At 39.9% G+C, this 17,462-nt stretch overlaps 1 protein-coding gene across 6 annotated transcripts; it reads right to left on the bottom strand.

Moving 5' to 3' along the window:
- Positions 1-2,990: 2,990 nt before the first annotated feature.
- On the bottom strand, positions 2,991-11,266 carry simc1 (SUMO interacting motifs containing 1). Of its 6 annotated transcripts, XM_037779578.1 has the most exons (13): positions 10,734-10,819; positions 10,587-10,651; positions 10,369-10,438; positions 7,814-9,115; positions 7,466-7,713; positions 7,243-7,312; positions 6,927-7,087; positions 6,424-6,516; positions 6,201-6,332; positions 5,036-5,246; positions 4,881-4,965; positions 3,629-3,754; positions 2,991-3,229 (listed from the first exon to the last, which is right to left on the bottom strand). In XM_037779578.1, the coding sequence occupies exons 4-13, from the start codon at positions 8,957-8,959 to the stop codon at positions 3,018-3,020; spliced, it is 2,484 nt and encodes an 827-aa protein (XP_037635506.1). In that variant the 5' UTR covers positions 8,960-9,115; positions 10,369-10,438; positions 10,587-10,651; positions 10,734-10,819; the 3' UTR covers positions 2,991-3,017. The 6 variants fall into 6 exon arrangements, 5 of the variants coding, with proteins under 5 accessions (XP_037635506.1, XP_037635502.1, XP_037635503.1 ...); XM_037779574.1 differs by lacking the exons at positions 10,369-10,438; positions 10,587-10,651 and having other exon boundaries at positions 10,734-11,265; XM_037779575.1 differs by lacking the exons at positions 10,369-10,438; positions 10,587-10,651 and having other exon boundaries at positions 5,090-5,246; positions 10,734-11,262.
- Between the last annotated feature and the right edge of the window lie 6,196 nt (positions 11,267-17,462).

The raw sequence follows: 17,462 nt of genomic DNA, 5'->3' as shown, positions 1-17,462 counted from the left end.
GGCTTTCTGCGCTTTCTTCCTCTGTCGATAACAGCGATGATCCTATTGGCCAGCCGGCTGAGGGGCACAGCAGCTGTTGAACAGAGGAGATAACAGCCTTAATGATGAGTGATGGAGCAGCAGATAGATATATAGATAATATACCATCATTTGCTGTGGTATATTCACACATCATGCATTCAAGATTCACTTTATTGTCATTTAACTGACTATTATCTTTGGGGTCAATTTGACCCCATTCAATGTTTAACGTCTCTAAATAAATGATTGACATCATTTTTTTTGCTTCATATTTAATGACTTTTCCTAATTTAATGGGGACAACTGGGTAAACATAAAATTAAAATGATGATATGTTTTCCATCCATCCATCCATCTTCAACCGCTTATCCGGGATCGGGTCGCGGGGGCAACAGCTCCAGCAGGGGACCCCAAACTTCCCGAGGCGTTCCCAGGCCAGTGTGGAGATATAATCTCTCCACCTAGTCCTGGGTCTTCCCCGTGGTCTCCTCCCAGCTGGTCGTGCCTGGAACACCTCCCAAGGGAGGCGCCCAGGAGGCATCCGTGCTAGATGCCCGAACCACCTCAACTGGCTCCTTTCGACGCAAAGGAGCAAGGACTCTACTCCGAGTCCCTCACGGATGACTGAGCTTCTTACCCTATCTCTAAGGGAGACGCCAGCCACCCTCCTGAGGAAACCCATTTCGGCCGCTTGCACCCGCGACCTCGTTCTTTTCAATGTCCTGTATACATGCTGTACGCATCGGTGTTCTTTGGGGTCAATTTGACCCCAGGCTGTTTTAGCTGTATAAAACATATAAGAAATATCAACATTTTACAACACATTTGTTTTGGATGATATTGAGGTCACCATAACATGCAACTTTATAATCTTCAAAAAGCTTTAAGGCCCTAACCTAACATAACCATAACTGTAGTAGTGCGAGAACCACTGATAGTTCACACGACATGGGGGAGGGGAAACATCATTCTTGCGAGAACTTTGATATTTCCACGCTTTGGGGGTGGCAAAATATGGTTCCCGTGAAGATATTGATTTTATTTAAAGGGCTATTTAGGTAGTCAACAAACAAACATAAAGTATCTGACACATAAACTTGGGTAACAATTTTAATTATAATCATTTTCTGGAGGTTTAAATTGCTGGGGTCAAATTGACCCCAAGGATAAAAGATGTTAGTAAATTTGAAGGTAACAGGAGGGTTAACTGACTATTTGCATACACAGAAGGAAACGAAATATTGTTTCTCCCAGCTCCCATCAGTGCATTAAAAAGGATAGAATAAATAAGTATTAACTTATCATACCTAAAAATAACAATAGAAGAATAAAATAAGTAAACGTTTCAGACACAATTTCATACAATTGGCAGTCGTGTTTAGCAGCAGATAAAAGTGCATTTATGTCCATAGTAAAGTGCTGTTTGCATTACTGTTCCCAAAAATAGTTTTTGACATGTGACTAGCTTTAACAACTGTTTCTGTGTTAATGCTGGGGGGTTGGATGTGAGTGTGTGTGTGTGTGAGGAGGGCATAGTTAGCAGGGTGTAAAATGTAGTCAAAGTAATGATGTAATGCATTTGTGTGGTGATCCAAGGAAGATTGTGCTAAATGAGAAACTGATACGTCATTAATTAAGAGATTCATTTTGAATTTATTAAGCAAAATATAAATATTAAATTAAAGGGACTGTTTGTAACTTTCAGAAATGCTTGTTAATAGCGACACCTGTGGCTGTTAAGTCAACGAAAGTCAGCGTAGACATGAACGAGCGTCGCTCAAAACAGTGAGGTGACACACGTCAGCTAAAACCACAATATCACTCTATATTTCAGCTGCTTGGCAGTAATGTTAGCTGACCAGACGAAGGTCTCTCCATGAATCAATGCTGATCCTAGTGTTGGCTGAAGCAGGAAAAGAAACGTTATCGTTTACGACTGCGCCCGCAGGGAGACACCGGCACCCGGTCGGAGACGATAACGTTTCTCGCTGCGGAGCCCCGTCACTTCACAAGACACGGGAAACCTCTGTTGGTCTGGAGGAGCTGCAGCAGTTATTTCTGCACAAACGTCCACTAGATATTCTCAGAGCTAAACTAACTCTTCTGCAGTGTGTAGTGAGCGCGCATGCACGTGAGAGGTGGAGCATGAACGAGCGCGGTGTGTGAAGGCAGGCAGAGGGGCGGTCTGAACAGCGTAGCCACACGCGAGCGTGCATGGGACACCGACCCGGTAGATTTATACATGTAAAAAGTTACTAACTGTCCCTTTAACACAATGCTTTAAAGTTCATCCAAGAAATTGAGCGCTTGATCCTATTGGTCAGCGTGCAGACGGTCCAACCAGCTGTTGAACCAGAGTTATGAAATCCTTAATGATGAGTGATGGAGCAAGAGATAGATGTATAGATAATATATCATAACTTACTGTGGTTTATTCAGAAATTATGCATAGTTAGCAGGGGGTAAAATGTAGTCAACGCAATGCAGATCCTACTATAAATGCAAATGCAGATCCTTCTATTCTGATTGCATCAGAGTTAACTTTTTTATGCTCAGATTGTATGCATATAGCAGTGTTTTCCTAAAATTAGATTTAAAAAAAAAAAAATCGCAATATATCGCCTTACTTACAGTATCGCAATATATTGCATTGTAACCCCTGTATCGTGTTATGTATCTTATTACCAGATTCTTGCCAATACACAGCCTTAGTGTTTACGATTCTAAAGCGTTCTACAGACTTCAGAAGAGGCAGACAAAACAACTGTGTGGCTAGTAGAAATGTTCAGTGACCTGCCACAGTGGCACGTGAGGGAAGAACTTAATTTTAGACCCTGGCAGGGTGTAAAATGTAGTCAATTAACAGATTTATTTTGACTTTATTAGGCACAGCCTTTTTATTTAAAATACAAAAATACACAAAATATAAATATTAAATTAACACAACGCTTTAAAGTTGATCCAAGAAATTGAGCAAAAATATATATTTTTTTAATTCAACACTGACAGACATCCAGCAGGTGATCCTGCAGATAAGTAAGGGACTCTTCCACGTGGAGCGGTAAGGCTTGGCCGAGGTCAGCCTGGGATCTGGACAGGAAGGCCTCCACGGCTTCTTGGATGGCGGGCTTGGATACCACGTCCTCCTGCTTGTAGACGAAGTTGGCGGCTCTGCTTCTTTGATCAGAGACTGAGCTGCACAGATAGCCTGGAGTATATAACACATGAAAGAAGTTAGGAGTGAACCAAAATGGGCTTGGGAGAGTCAAGTGAAGTAATTTATTACGTGTTGTTGAAATGTTTTAATATTCAGGGATAAGGTACATCGGGTATCAAATAGTTAATATAACTCATGTCTTAGAGGGATTCTCCAGAAGAGATCATTTCTATTGAAATCAGCGGTTAAAAGGACTATCACAAATACACTTTAATGACAATACAGGTGAGTATTTGAATAAAAAAAATCAACACATAAAAACCAAAAGACCAAGCACAAGAATGGTAAAAAAAAAGTTCACCAATATTACATTTTGTAAAACTCAAATTTGGCATATAGCATAACAGAAATCCATTCATTTATTCAGTAGAATACATCAATAATAATTACCAGATATGAGCCAAAGACGGATATACACCTTTGGGTTAAGCAGAGAAGAAATGGAAAGACATTTGACTAGTTCAGGAGTCAGCAACCTGCGGCTCCAGAGCCGGCTCTTTAACCCCTCTCCAGTGGCTTTGACAAAAAAATATATGGAAATGAATAACGGTTATTTTTTAACATCATTGTTGAAGGCCTAAAGTGTTTCTTACATTCTCCAATTGTAAAAAAAATATGTAGCCTATACACCGAATACAAATTATCATCATTTCAATCAACTAAAATGTGCGTCATACCCTATGTATGTCTTCAGGCGGGCGCCTTATCCTCTGATTTTGCTGAACCTTAATAGCTCAATAGGCTAGCTATGGATTCCAAATCCCAAAAAAGAAAAGTCTTTGAGTAATGTAATAGTGCATGGACAGATTCGACAACAAAAAAGTAATATTGAAAGACATTTTCAGAACAAGCACACTGCATTTGCTGAACAGCCAGAAGGAGCTTCCAGCCAAATGTCCTGTGATGTTTCTTCAATGTCCTGCCTCTCATGTGGACTCGGGTCCTCACTGCATTAAACTTAATAGGCTGTGTCACCTTCATTATGAGGCTCAGATATGTTTTGCAACTCCTGACCCCTGGACTAGTTGATCAGGATAGTAAAGGTTGCTGAGCCCTGGACTAGTTGATCAGGATAGTAAAGGTTGCTGACCCCTGGACTAGTTGATCAGGGTAGTAAAGGTTGCTGACCCCTGGACTAGTTGATCAGGGTAGTAAAGGTTTCTGACCCTTGGACTAGTTGATCAGGGTAGTCCAGCTGTTGTTTGATCTTTTTAACCAAAGTAAGAACTTCAGCTTCGCCCTCTTTTCTTTCTCCGCTGGACATAAAAGATCCCAATAAAACAGCTCAGTACAATCCCATATGGTATCGCACCACATATTGCTCATCCACTGGAGTCTGAGGTTTCCCACAGGCTCCGAGCACTGTCTGCTTCCTGGCTGCAAGACACTGGAAAGCTGGCCTAGTCGGTAAAGATGTTGGTTTTGATTCTGATGACATCATCTGACTCACCTTATTTTGTTTTTTTGGAATTTACTGAATAACAAGAAAGCTGATAATATTGTGTATAATGAGCATTTGTTTCATCAATCTGAGAAAAAAAGATGTTCTCTTCAATTTTAGAAAATTTATAGGGAGCCATTTCATGATCATAGCTGCACACACTGTTGCGCAGTGTACCTGCATTTACCAGCAACATCTCACCTTTCATCGCTTTGTTGTAGCTGAGCAGCAACATCCAGAGAAGATGGACCAACTCTTCCCACCTCTGCCACCTTTCAGTACCATCCTGGAGAACACAGTCATGGATCAGTTCTGCTTGTTGTGGTTTAGTGTTAATGTATGTAATATGTTAATACCACTACATCTGTGAAGAGCAAAGGCTGGCCGATGAGGTAAAGAGTGATATTCACCGAAGGGTCTGGCGCCAGGGTGCAGTACTTCAGAAAGTGAAGCAGAAGACTGAGCGACATGGGCAGAGGGATTTTCCGTGGGCATGCGTAGTCCAACAGATGTTCCAACAGCTTACATCTCAGCAGCTTGCTCTGCAGGCTCTCTAGCAACAACATCCTGGGTGTCAGAAACAGATTAGTCAGTGACAGCTTGGAAAACTGGGGAAAGGAGGCACATTGTGCCATTAGAATAATTATATATTTATTTCTGTGTTTAATCATGAATTACTGAATTGATGCATTTAAACAATGCAATTAAAATGTCTAAACCATGTTGTAAAATATTATTACATGAATGAAAATCTATTTCGATATCCTTATTTTGTTACTTGTCGGGTTCTGATTTCCATTTTACAATTAATTTGTCTGCCTGGTTTAATGTGTTCTGTTTCTGTTTCATCCACACTTGTATTTAAAAAAGTAACAGTGTGTAGCAATTCGGGGGATCTATTAGCAGCAAGGCATGGAACATAATATTCATAACTTTGTTTTCATTAGTGTATAATCACCTGAAACTAAGAATCGTTGCGTTTTCGTTAGCTTAGGGGCTGGAGCCGATCCCAGCTGACATTGGGTGAAGGCGGGTACACCCTGGACGTGTCTCCAGACTATCACAGGGCTGACACATAGAGACAGACAACCATTCACGCTCACATTCACACCTACGGGACAATTTAGAGTCAACAGTTAACCTGCATGTCTTTGGACTGTGGGAGGAAACCGGAGAACCCGGAGAAAAGCCACGCTAACACGGGGAGAACATGCAAACTCCACACAGAAGGGCCTCGAGCTGGATTCGAACCTACGACCCTCTTGCTGTGAGGCGACAGTGCTAGTCACTGCTATTTTCATAAACAGCTCCATGCTGGATTACATGTTTTCCATCAGCATTTTTCTAATTATCTTTCTCTCGATAAATCTAAATAAATGATTAGTGCTAACCACAGCACCACTGTGCAGCCCCAGGCTTTGTATATTAAAGAACTATTTCTCCCTCTAACACTTCAACTGTCTCTTAATGGTGATACCAAGCCGCTCATCTTGCCTCACTCGTCTCATCTCTCCTCCTCACCTGTGTGCTCGCAGACGTATATTGCCGATGAGCATATGGAAGAGCTCCTGCGATAGCTTGGCAGAGTTTAGAGCTGGAGAACGGTCCACCTCCAGAGCCAAAGACAGCATCCTCTGGAAGACGGACACCAATCTGCACGGGTCAACGGGACAAAACACTTAGAGGCAGAAGAATAGAAGCAGCCATAATGATACATGCATGCATATAACAACTCCTAATTCACCTGATTTGTTCATCTCTCTCTCTGGCTGCTTCTCTACTCTCTCCATGCTCTGTTGATTTCATGATGGCAGAAAAGAGCCACTTGATGACCTCCCTGGAAAACAAAAAAAACATCAACAGTATTACTATAACGAATGAAAAATAGAAATTAGAGACTAACTTTTTATCCGTGTACTATTACGTGATCACTCTAACAGTGATTTGCAATATCTGATCGTATCACAAAGTGAAAGTGCTTTGTTAACTCTTGATTTCTTAAGGCTGCTATGAGTTTCATTTACACCAAAGAGGGGGGGTTTTGGGCATCTTCCAATAACACGTAACATCAAAAGAGAAGAGCAGCATATTTAATATCAGATAAGACACGTGGAAATTATGTCACTGCAAAAAAGCAAAGTAAAAGTAGATTACTGTATAAAAGAGAGTGTGTAGGAACGATCATTTGCGTGGGAAGTTCACTGAACTAAACATTCTATAAACAGTTTCAACAAAAGCTGTGTGCACCTGACGCAAGGGAAATGCTGATCACACGACAATGTTGCCTTGGCGATGGACTGGTGGAGGGCAGAGATGGAGCGTTTGGCCTGGAAGTCGTCCTCCAATGTCTGCACAACATAGTCCAGAAGCAAACGCACAACCTCCCATGGATGTCTCTTTGCGTGGTCCTAAGGAAGCGAGAGAAGCACAGATGTCAGTTTACTGAAATCATACAAAAAAGCTGTTCAGCTGTAAATATGTCTGCATCATAAAGCAGAGTGAAAAGAAATGTCTAAATATGTTTCAACAACTCTGGTGGTAGTTTTGCTATCTGGGATCGTACCTGAGTGGCCATGACTGAGGTCAACAATTCCCAGTCCCACGGAACTGTGGTAGTATCAGCATTGTGGTGTCTGCAATCAGAAAGCAGCTTTAATCTCTGAATTCAAAGATGGAAATGGGAGAGACAAGATGGAAGAGAGGACTGTAGGACAGATAGAGAATTTAAATAGGAAAGGCTACAAATAATACATTACTATTAACTCTTTAATCCCAGGTTCCCTCACCTCTGTGTCCTCATCAGCAGATTAAAGGCCTGCACGCACAGGTGATAAGGACACTGTGGGTCGAGCAGAATGCCACGCAGCAGGTGGGAGGTGATATCTCGGGGGGGATAGTAACCTGGCTGCAGCAGGTCAGACAAGAGCTGCAAAGTGCCCTCTGGGTAACTCTCATCGATGGTACTGTAAACCAGGCTCAGGCTCTGACGGCATAGCACCTCTGGAGTTCCAAAACCTTTATCTTCCTCATCGAGCTAAAAAAAAATCATAAAAAGGAAAAGAAATGCTGTATACATTCAGACTAGTAAAATAATAATGTGTCTCTTAAATAATAAAAATATAAATGTCTCCTACCAGGGCTTGAGCTGGTCCAGACATTATTTTCCTGAGTGTAACTGGGCACACATATTGCCTGTCCTCTCTACTGGCCGCCCTGAAGTCCATATCAAATCTGCTGTCTTTGTTCACCTCGTCTCCATCGCTCCCGTCTTGCCAAAGAAAAGACACTGGACTGTCAATGCCCAGATCCCCTCTGCACGTCCCGGTCCCAGATCCGTCATCCATGTCCTCATTTGACAAAGCAGGTACACTTGGGACGCTCCAGCACAAGATGTCAGAGCTGTTTGAAGCCTCATCAGCCTTAACCACCACCTCCGATCGCCAATCAGACGTATCCTCAGCCGGTGTAGGCTCAGAGGTGGGTGGTGGGTCGACTTGGCTCGTAAGGTTATGAGATATGGGACTTGTGTGGGACAGAGAGTCAAGATCAAAAGGCTCAGAAGGGTTTGGTCCGGTGGTGGGAGAGGGGGCGCATGAGTGATCAGAGCTTTGTCTAGATTCTGCTTTGTCCAATTCCAGTTGTTGCAGTTTGGAGCAGATGACTTCTTTTGGTGAGGAATCCTGTGCTTTATCTCCGGATGAAGAAGACTCATCTTCACGAGTGCCGTGCTCCTTTGAGGTCGCAACAGAGCCCCCTTCATCTGAGCAGGGACAATCAGCTGGGCTCTGTGGAGGCTGAGATATTTTAACATTTAACGGTGTGCTAGGAAGTTCATGACTGTTCCCTTGTTCTTCCTGTCTGACAAGCGATTCAACCACCTTAGGAGGAGACTCATCCGGTGAGGGATCCATGTGAGGATCGGCAGTTCTACTCCAATTACTAATGCACTCTGGTGCTTCGCTGTTATCGATTAGTTGCCTGAGGTGCAGTGACATTTTTTTACGATCACGATCACTGTTTAAATAGACAGAATACTTTGGCGTTTTCAGTTCAGCGACGTTAGTTTCAAGAAAAGGCACTCGTGTTAATCTTACAACTGCTGTCCGATGATGTGCTTCATCGGTCTGCTTTTGGGGTTGTGTTTGAGAATCCAGATGTATCTGCTTTGGCTTTAAGTCCTGCTGTAGTGCAAACATAGTTGGGTCTCTTGAGAAGCTTTGCTGTGAGTTACAATCATCTTTGTTTGAAGTTTGATTTTTATTTGCACTCTCTTCTTTCATTTGAGAATCATTCGGTGGCAAATTCTCCGTCTTCTGAATCTTCCCATTTGCTACGTCGGTCTCAGTCAAGTCGACCGTCAAGGCAGTGGAATTCGGTCTTTTGTGCAACTTCAGCTGTGGAAGAGTCCATCTGGGATCTGTGAGGTCAATATAAAGCTAGAAAAGAGAAAAAGAGAAACAGAAAATGTCAATATGTAAGTGGTTCCTTATACATTACAGAGAAGAATAGTACGGCCTCTGATTCTGTCTCTCCTCACCTATTCAAAGGCATATTTAGTCTGACGATAAGTCAAAGTTGCTTTGTTATGATCCAGTAAACATGGTTTGTGTGTGTGAAACTATTTGGTAACTCCCTTATGATACTTTTATTATAGGTAGCCATAAAAGAGCTGGAGGTCGATGCAGCTATTTCCTCTTGGCCAATAACCAAAAATAATATGAAATTGTCAAGCTTGTATTTTAAACTGAGTTGCCAACCGTCAAGAGATTATGCCATGCCCTTAATATGGAGATAACAAACCTATCCCTTTGACAGGCTACCATTAGCTCTATGAAATCAACAAGCAAGATGGCTTTATGGCAAAATCTGAATTTAATTATAGATGGAAATGTTAGCTAATGTTAACAATAAAGTACTGAAAAAATATTACATTTATGAGCACACAAACCACAAGGCATATGGATATAGCGTCACATAACACTGATTTATGCTAGCCAGGGTAGGGCAGATGATGCTAGCAGCTCAAAGACACATCATTTAAAGGTCCCACATTATAAAAAAAAAGTGAGATTTTCATGTCTTTTATATTATAAAGCAGGTTTAAGTGCTATATAAATACCATTAAACTATCAAAATGCTCAATATACAGAGAAATACACACAGCCCGTATTCAGAAACTTTACATTTGAAACAAGCCGTCAGGATTTCTGTCCATTTGTGATGTCACAAATATACAATATTTTGACCATTACACGGTTTTAAACGTAAACATTCTAAATGTGTCCCAGTTTATTTCCTGTTGCAGTGTATGTGAATAACATCAGCTGACAGGAAGTAAACATGGGCCCAAGCTGTTGCCTAGCAACGCAATTATGTTGCAATTCCATTGAAATGCACTAAAACGGAGCGTTTCAGACAGAGGGTGAATACAGGCAGACAGTATGAGGAAAATAGTTTTGTTTTGTTTTTTTTACTTTACAGCATGTAAACATGTTCTAGTAGAAAACACAAAATAAAGTAAGAACCTGAACATGAGCACGATATGGGACCTTTAAAAGTATTTAACGTTAAACACAACAAGCTTGTGAGAACAGACATGTTGATAAAACAAAGTTTGTTAAAATAAAGTTGTGTGTGTATTATAATAACATGAAAAGCCCAATAACATTACTCTGATAGTGTTACTCACCTTGACAAGCCAGCAGAAGTTGAGTATATTTGAAGCATAACTAGCTGTTAGTTACCTGACTGAGCTGTACCTGAGCTACAGGTGTTAGTTACCTGACTGAGCTGTACCTGAGCTACAGGTGTTAGTTACCTGACTGAGCTGTACCTGAGCTACAGGTGTTAGTTACCTGACTGAGCTGTACCTGAGCTACAGGTGTTAGTTACCTGACTGAGCTGTACCTGAGCTACAGGTGTTAGTTTTTAAAGTGTACAGTTACCAGGCTGTAGGCTGGCTGCAGCGACACCTTGAGGACATTAAAGGTTAGCTAGTTAGTCAGCACTAACAGTTACTACAGTAACAGTGGAGGAGCTGGTTGGTCAGCTTACCGTTGGGACGTTGACGTTGACGGCACCGACGTCAACCCGCACAGCTGTGAGAGGCAGGGGGTCAGCTGCTCTGGTCATGACGTCATCAGCTGCTCTGGTCATCACGTCATCAGCTCTGGTCATGACATCACTGAAGGAACCGATGATCTCCACATCAGAGTCTTCTTTCTCACTGTCCGAGCTGACAGAGATCACATCATCCATCTCTCCTCTCTCTGTTATCCACCTCAGTACCAGACCTCAGCAGCTCATCTCGAGCAGACACATGGTCGTCCTAAACAGAGTAGATCTAACTCCTACATGATGATGATGTTTGGTAGAAAAACCAGCCTCTATTAGAGATCTAACCTGGACTTTAGGCATTTCCTTGTTTCTTTCTTCCTTGTCTGTAGTTCTGGATTAGACTATTTATCATAATTCATGCAAATTAAGTAACATTAGCTAGTTTAAAACAATCCAATGACACATGACTTCCTTATAGTTGATTCAATCTGAAGCATGATCTGCATCTGAATGTGACACTTCCTGTTTTTTTCTTGTATTTGTTCTTCTGTGGTTATGGAGGATCACAACCAGCTGCTCAGTGGTACAATATCACCACCTACAGTACTGGAGGTTTATTTATTATTATTATATTTCAGTTTACATGGTAACAGCAGAAAACATTAAAATCATTTACATACAGAAGAAGCATAAACATAAACAAAGAGCTGTGCAAAACATAAAAGGACAACAGAAATTAAACAAAACCAACATTAAAAAAAAAAAACAATAAAAAAACAATAAAATAAATAGATAATCTTTAAAAAGTAACATAAAACACAAAACATACCAGGGGTTAAAGATAAATAAAAAAATAATAAAAAAGTAACATAAAACATGCCAGGGGTTAAATATAAATAAAAAAATAATAAAAAAGTAACATAAAACATACCAGGGGTTAAAGATAAATAAAAAAATAATAAAAAAGTAACATAAAACATGCCAGGGGTTAAATATAAATAAATAATAGTTACTTAAGTAAAAACATTAAAATGGGAGCACAAACTCACTGTTTTATTGGCTTTTTTGTTTTTTTGCAGAGGATATTGTTTTAATATATAGTTCCATTTCTTTCTTAAAAACATTAAAATGAGGTTTAACTCTCGCAAATTTTGCATTTATGAATGTTAAACTTTGCGACAGTAATAATGAGATTGATTAGAAAATATTCGTTCTCATATATTGTGTTGAACCTTAAATAATATATATCATATTTTTCCAAGATAAATCTAAACACATCTTTCCACAGTTTACTGGTGTTGAACAGTCTGGTTTTTTCGTTTTTTTTATTATTATTTCAAAATGACAGTATCCATAGTAACAGCAGAAAACATTAAAAATATTTACATACAAAAGAACCATAGAGAAAACATAAACAAAGAGCTGAGCCACACAAAAGAACAACATAAATTAAATAAAACCAACATAAAATAAAAATAAAAATAAAAAGACTTTAAAGATATTGCATACATTCATTGTTTTTATTGCTTTTTTGTTTTGTGAGGAAGAAATTGTTGACAGATATAATCCCATTTCTTTCATAAATACAAAGAAATTAGGCTTTTTTTTGTAAATTTGACAGAAATGTCTTCTTTAAGATTAACAGAAGTGTTCGTGAATGGTACAGAGGACATCCTGTAAATCAACAGAAATTTCTGTTTCAGGGTTTCACGGAAAATGTTCTAGTAATTTTCTGCCTGGACATTATCTGTTTTTCTACAGATTGTTTTTCTTAGATTGTAGCCTGTGGGGTCAACATTATAGTAAAAGTAGATATTTGTATTATTTAAAAAAAAATCTGTCAAACACAAAAGCAATCATGATGACTTAAAAACTTTAAATGATTTCCTTAAAACATCGTCTCTTGTTTTTCTATTTTTGTTGTTATTTGACAACTTAGTTACAGTCACAATTAAACGTGTTACTGAGAAGTGAAGTGTGTCACTAACCAGATTAAGTCATTGAAATGTCAGATGTGTTGCATGATTTGCTATAATATATGCACAAATAAATAAACATCAAATCCTATCCACGGTGAGTTTTGTGACATTGTCTAGTCTTACATTTCACCACTGGAGGGCAGTCATGTTGTGCAAAAGAATTTGAAATTGGCCAAATATGTCTGTTTGTAGCAATCGAACATCTTTGTATTCCTCATAGAAATTTCCCTAAAAGTCACTTACAGCTCAGAGAAAGACCTGATTTAAGATCACATGTATTTTTATTTGATCTTATTCACCTTATGAGCTTGACTGTACACAGGGAGGCAGACGTGTTTGTCTTCTTGTCCACAAAGGGCCTCTCTGTTGACGAGACACATGATCCAAACAGCTCTAATGCTTACTCTGTTTTCCTCTGACTTCTCTGATCCTTGGGGATGATGCATTCCACACTGGACAGTGTCATACAAACCCTTGGTGTTATAAATGATATAAACACAGAGATGAGTATAAGGCTGCATGGAACAGATGTAATGCATTTCTGTATTTGTATAATCACAGATGACACATTACATGGTGTTTGACAGCGTGTTTCCTGTTAGAAGCATGGACGAGTGTTTTTTTCGGTGCTGACATCCCTAAAAGCTGCTTCCTTCTGATGTGAAGCTGTGACACATGTTCACACACATACAGGCCTACTGGTGCGTTCAGTCGATAAGGATACTGTATTTATGATAAGCACATTGCTTAATCTGTAGAAGCTGTTGTCAGTTTACAGCCTTGTTTATAATGTCACGTCAATAATCTGTTTGTGTTTTGAAATGCGTGTGGTTCGGACAGGAGATATTTCAGGATACATATTTTTATGTTTGTTTTTCAAAGAAATCTAGATTTGTATTCTGCATGCTCATGTAATTGGACGTCATTAACCTCAGATGCCTCCAACCGTTAAACCTTGTGAGGAATATGAGTCATCGTAATCAAACATACACAACCTCCTGACATCTATTAAGCAATGTGAAGTCTTTATTAGGAAGAAATAAAGCATAAAGGTTTCTTTTTATGCCTTTGAAATCATCCTTACTGTACCTTCTGTCAAAAAGCTATCAATTCTGGAGCACACATTTCGCTTCAGTTTGAAAACAGACTAAATGTCTCATAGAAAGTAACAAGTTATTGTACGAGTAATGATGTCCAACACAACAGTGGTTGATGCCAAATCATTTTTGTCAGTCGGTCCGTATTATTGCGTTCAGTTCATTAGTTCTTGGGAACACAAATATTGCCACAACGTCAAACCTAATTCAGCTGAAGGTGGTCCAAGTTCAATTAGACGGAGAGGGAACGATGACCCTCCAAACAGTCTGCTGCCCGTACATGGACACATGATTAAGCATGAAATACTTTATCAGCAACAGAGCGTGCTGTTTCCTGTTGTAAAAAGGTGAACAAAAAGCACGTCTCCACTCATTAGTAGTAGTTATACTTGCATTGGAAACCAGTGATGTCTGATAGGAGGCCAGCTGGCTTTAGACGGACGTGTTTGAGGAGATCTGCGAATAGAATTGGACTGAAAATATAGAAAAACTGTGCAAGTCTTTCTTTTTCAAAGCAGGCTGTGAAATCAAAATAATCTGGAAATCAATCAAATATTGTAATAACTGCCTACTGTTTGACAGTCTATATGTGTTATAAAATACAACTCCCTTGTGGTTTGTTTCAGGGGTTATGTGCAGGACTATTTCTTGACTGGGCACAGTGACTATCTGGTGTCTCCCGTGGATGTCTGGTTAACCTCGACGGTGACAACACGGCTCCAGGAAGCCCGGCCCAAGAAATAGTCCCACAAATGACCGTCAGCAAATTGTCATTTTTAACATATACATCGTGTTGATATTTGGGCAGACTAATGGACTTATGGCATATGAAATGTATATCTCTCCATCAGCTAAATTGTATGACATCATAAAGTTTGATTTATGTAAACAGAAATGATCACTAACAGTTAATCAAGTTTATCAGACTATTTTATCTGTCAACGTGTACTTTATTTTTTATTATTTATTTTATTTAAAAAAAATCTTAAATATATATTATTTTCTTTTTTAATTTATTTTAAAGGTACCATATGTAACTGTCAGAGGATCCTTGTTATTAATGACACCTGTGGCCGTTAAGTGAACTGCAGTCAGCATCCTGACATCTCTCCATGTCGTCCGTTAATTCCTGATAATGGACCCCTCGTCGGTCATTATCCCCTTACATAATGTTCTGTAATGATCCTATATTTTATCTGGATCATTGGCTCCATGATACTAACTAACTTGCAGCTAGCAAATTACTTTATCAGCTAACGTTATGAAGCAACCAAGCAGATCCATGCTGCATAGCTACTGTAAGCTACAGCACGCTGGCCAACCATAGCTTCGGCACTCAAGACAGTATTTTGCTTCATTAGCTGCACACTGTTGGCGCTTTAGGGGAGCTGGAGAGAGGCGAGGCACTCGGCAGCACAGATGAACGTCATATTCTTCGGATTTTTCCCGGCAAAACCGACCCGAGTCCTTTACATAGAAATGAGTCCACAGGCTGTTATAGGAAACCGAGAAAGTCTAGGAAGGTCTTCGTTTTTAAAGTTATGGTACAATCCGTTCATACATTGGCAATATAAAGTGATTAATACACGTAGAATGTTACATATAGTACCTTTAATTTAACTTTGTTTTTTGTTCTTTATCCTCTCAGGGGAGTGTTGGGTGGGAGGAGGATTTGGGGGGAAAAATATCTAAATATGGAGCGACAATATTGTGCTCTATTTGTATGTTTCTGTACACCTGATGTTACTCGTAATAAATTATTACGAGGGGGAAAAAAAGAAAGAAACATCGTGTTAATAATTAGTGAACTTTAGAAGTGCTTGTTAGCAGATTTTGGTCTTTGGACTGCTAACTAAACGAATAAGCTAATTTCCAAAAACTATTCCTATAAGTGTACTTTCTTATACGACATTTTTCCAAAAGAGAAATTCTCAGGTTGTCGCTTGAGTCTTCTTGAGATTGTTGGAGTCAACAGTGAAGTTCAGACCTGTGAGACTCACTCAGAGATCACTTACTGCAGCTTGTTGTCTGTTTGTTGAGTGCACCCCCCCCCCCCCCCCACCCCCACATATATATATTACAAATCAACAGAAAAATCCCTGTGCAGGTAAAAGTTCAGTCTTCATCAGCTGCCTGACACAACATGTGCTCCTCAATTTAAATCCACTCAGCAGCAAACTAATAACATAAAAATATTTTTTATTTTTTTTGGGTCTGTATCAGCAGGGATTCTCACAGGATATGGAGGCCCACGAGGACAGGCAGCAAAGCATGCTGGTAGCAGTTATTATCATGAGTCTACAGTGAAAACATCACAACTCCACAAAGTTTATTTTCAAGAGAAAAGAAGTCTTATCTTAAAGTTTTCAGGCGTTTTATATCTCAGAATCGGTGAATGAGTATTTGCCTCGAGGCAACTTTAACTACTTTGAGTTTAAAGGTTCTCCTGGGACGGAGGGGTACAAAAAATATCATTGTTCAACAACATGCCTGTCTGAGCAGAACAGGTTGAGAGTAGTATTATCAGTCAATATGAGGACAAGTAGTCTCAGAGAGGAGGACCTGGTTAGACCGCTATCTGTGTGTATACTGAGGAGCTGACAACTGTGTTTATCCCTTCCTGTCCCAGACAGACAGTCCGGGCTCTCTGAGACACTGATACCAACACTCCGCTGGGAGTAGGTCAGAGGTCACATCTGTTGTCTTATCACATTCAGCTGATAACTAATAAAATCTAAATAACGAATTTGAGATCAAATATCTTCTGTGGAAAAAGAAATCCCCAGTCTCTGAAAATCTGTTTAGATCTTAATCAACGTCATGAATACCTGGAGACAGGCTGCCTGACTAACCTGGTAGCCTGTTTTCATAACAGAGAGCTATGAATAAACTCCAAATATATAATACACTCTTGGCACGGAGGGATAGTCGTTTTCAAGGGTGGTTTAAGGTTTCAAATTGTCTGAGTGCCGGCTAAGTCATAATACACAATACGTGCACTGCATGGTATTCAAAACTAACAGAGAGAGATGGAAACAAAACTTCACCATGCAAAACCAAGTAGTGTTTCCTTCACAGAGTTATATTCTACATCAGGAAGTTTATTACCATGCTAATGACATCAGTCGGGGAAGATGTACCCAGAGCTTTACTTTTTGTTTTACTTTTACTTAAAGTGTCAGTAGTCAGTATATATTTTTGGCATCATTGGGCAAAAATTCCATAATAACCTTTCAGCATATTGTAATTCAAGTGTTCTGAGAGAAAACTAGACTTCTGCTCCTCCTCATTTTTTTATTAATGTAATACTTAAAGGGACTATTTGTAACTTTCAGAAATGCTTCTTAACAGCGACACCTGTGGCCGTGAAATCAACGAAAGTCAGCGTCGGGCTCGCGCTTGCTCGCTCTAAATATACCTGAACGAGCATCACTCAAAACAGTGAGGCGACACACGTCAGCTAAAAGCACAATATCACTCTAAGTTTCAGCTGCTTGGCAGTAATGTTAGCTGACCAGACGAAGGTCTCTCCATGAACATGATTTAGATCTGATCCTAGTGTTGGCTTTTCCTGCCTCAGCGCAGGCTGATGCAGCGGGGCTCTGCAGCGTGTCTCCCTGCTCTCTCCGCCCGCAGCCGGAGAGAGCAGG

The sequence above is a fragment of the Sebastes umbrosus genome, chromosome 9 (genome assembly GCF_015220745.1).
Source record: "Sebastes umbrosus isolate fSebUmb1 chromosome 9, fSebUmb1.pri, whole genome shotgun sequence".
NCBI lineage: Eukaryota > Metazoa > Chordata > Actinopteri > Perciformes > Sebastidae > Sebastes > Sebastes umbrosus.
This window is presented reverse-complemented; position numbering and strand designations above follow the sequence as displayed.

What these genes read in the sequence shown, in the direction of transcription:
- simc1 (XM_037779574.1), bottom strand. Translation starts at nt 10,937, where the DNA reads ATGGATGATGTGATCTCTGTCAGCTCGGACAGTGAGAAAGAAGACTCT. An exon ending in CCTCAGTCATGGCCACTCAG is followed by an intron (nt 7,088 to 7,242) that starts GTACGATCCCAG and finishes TCGCTTCCTTAG; the next exon opens with GACCACGCAAAGAGACATCC. An exon ending in TGCTCTTCACAGATGTAGTG is followed by an intron (nt 4,966 to 5,035) that starts GTATTAACATAT and finishes TGTGTTCTCCAG; the next exon opens with GATGGTACTGAAAGGTGGCA.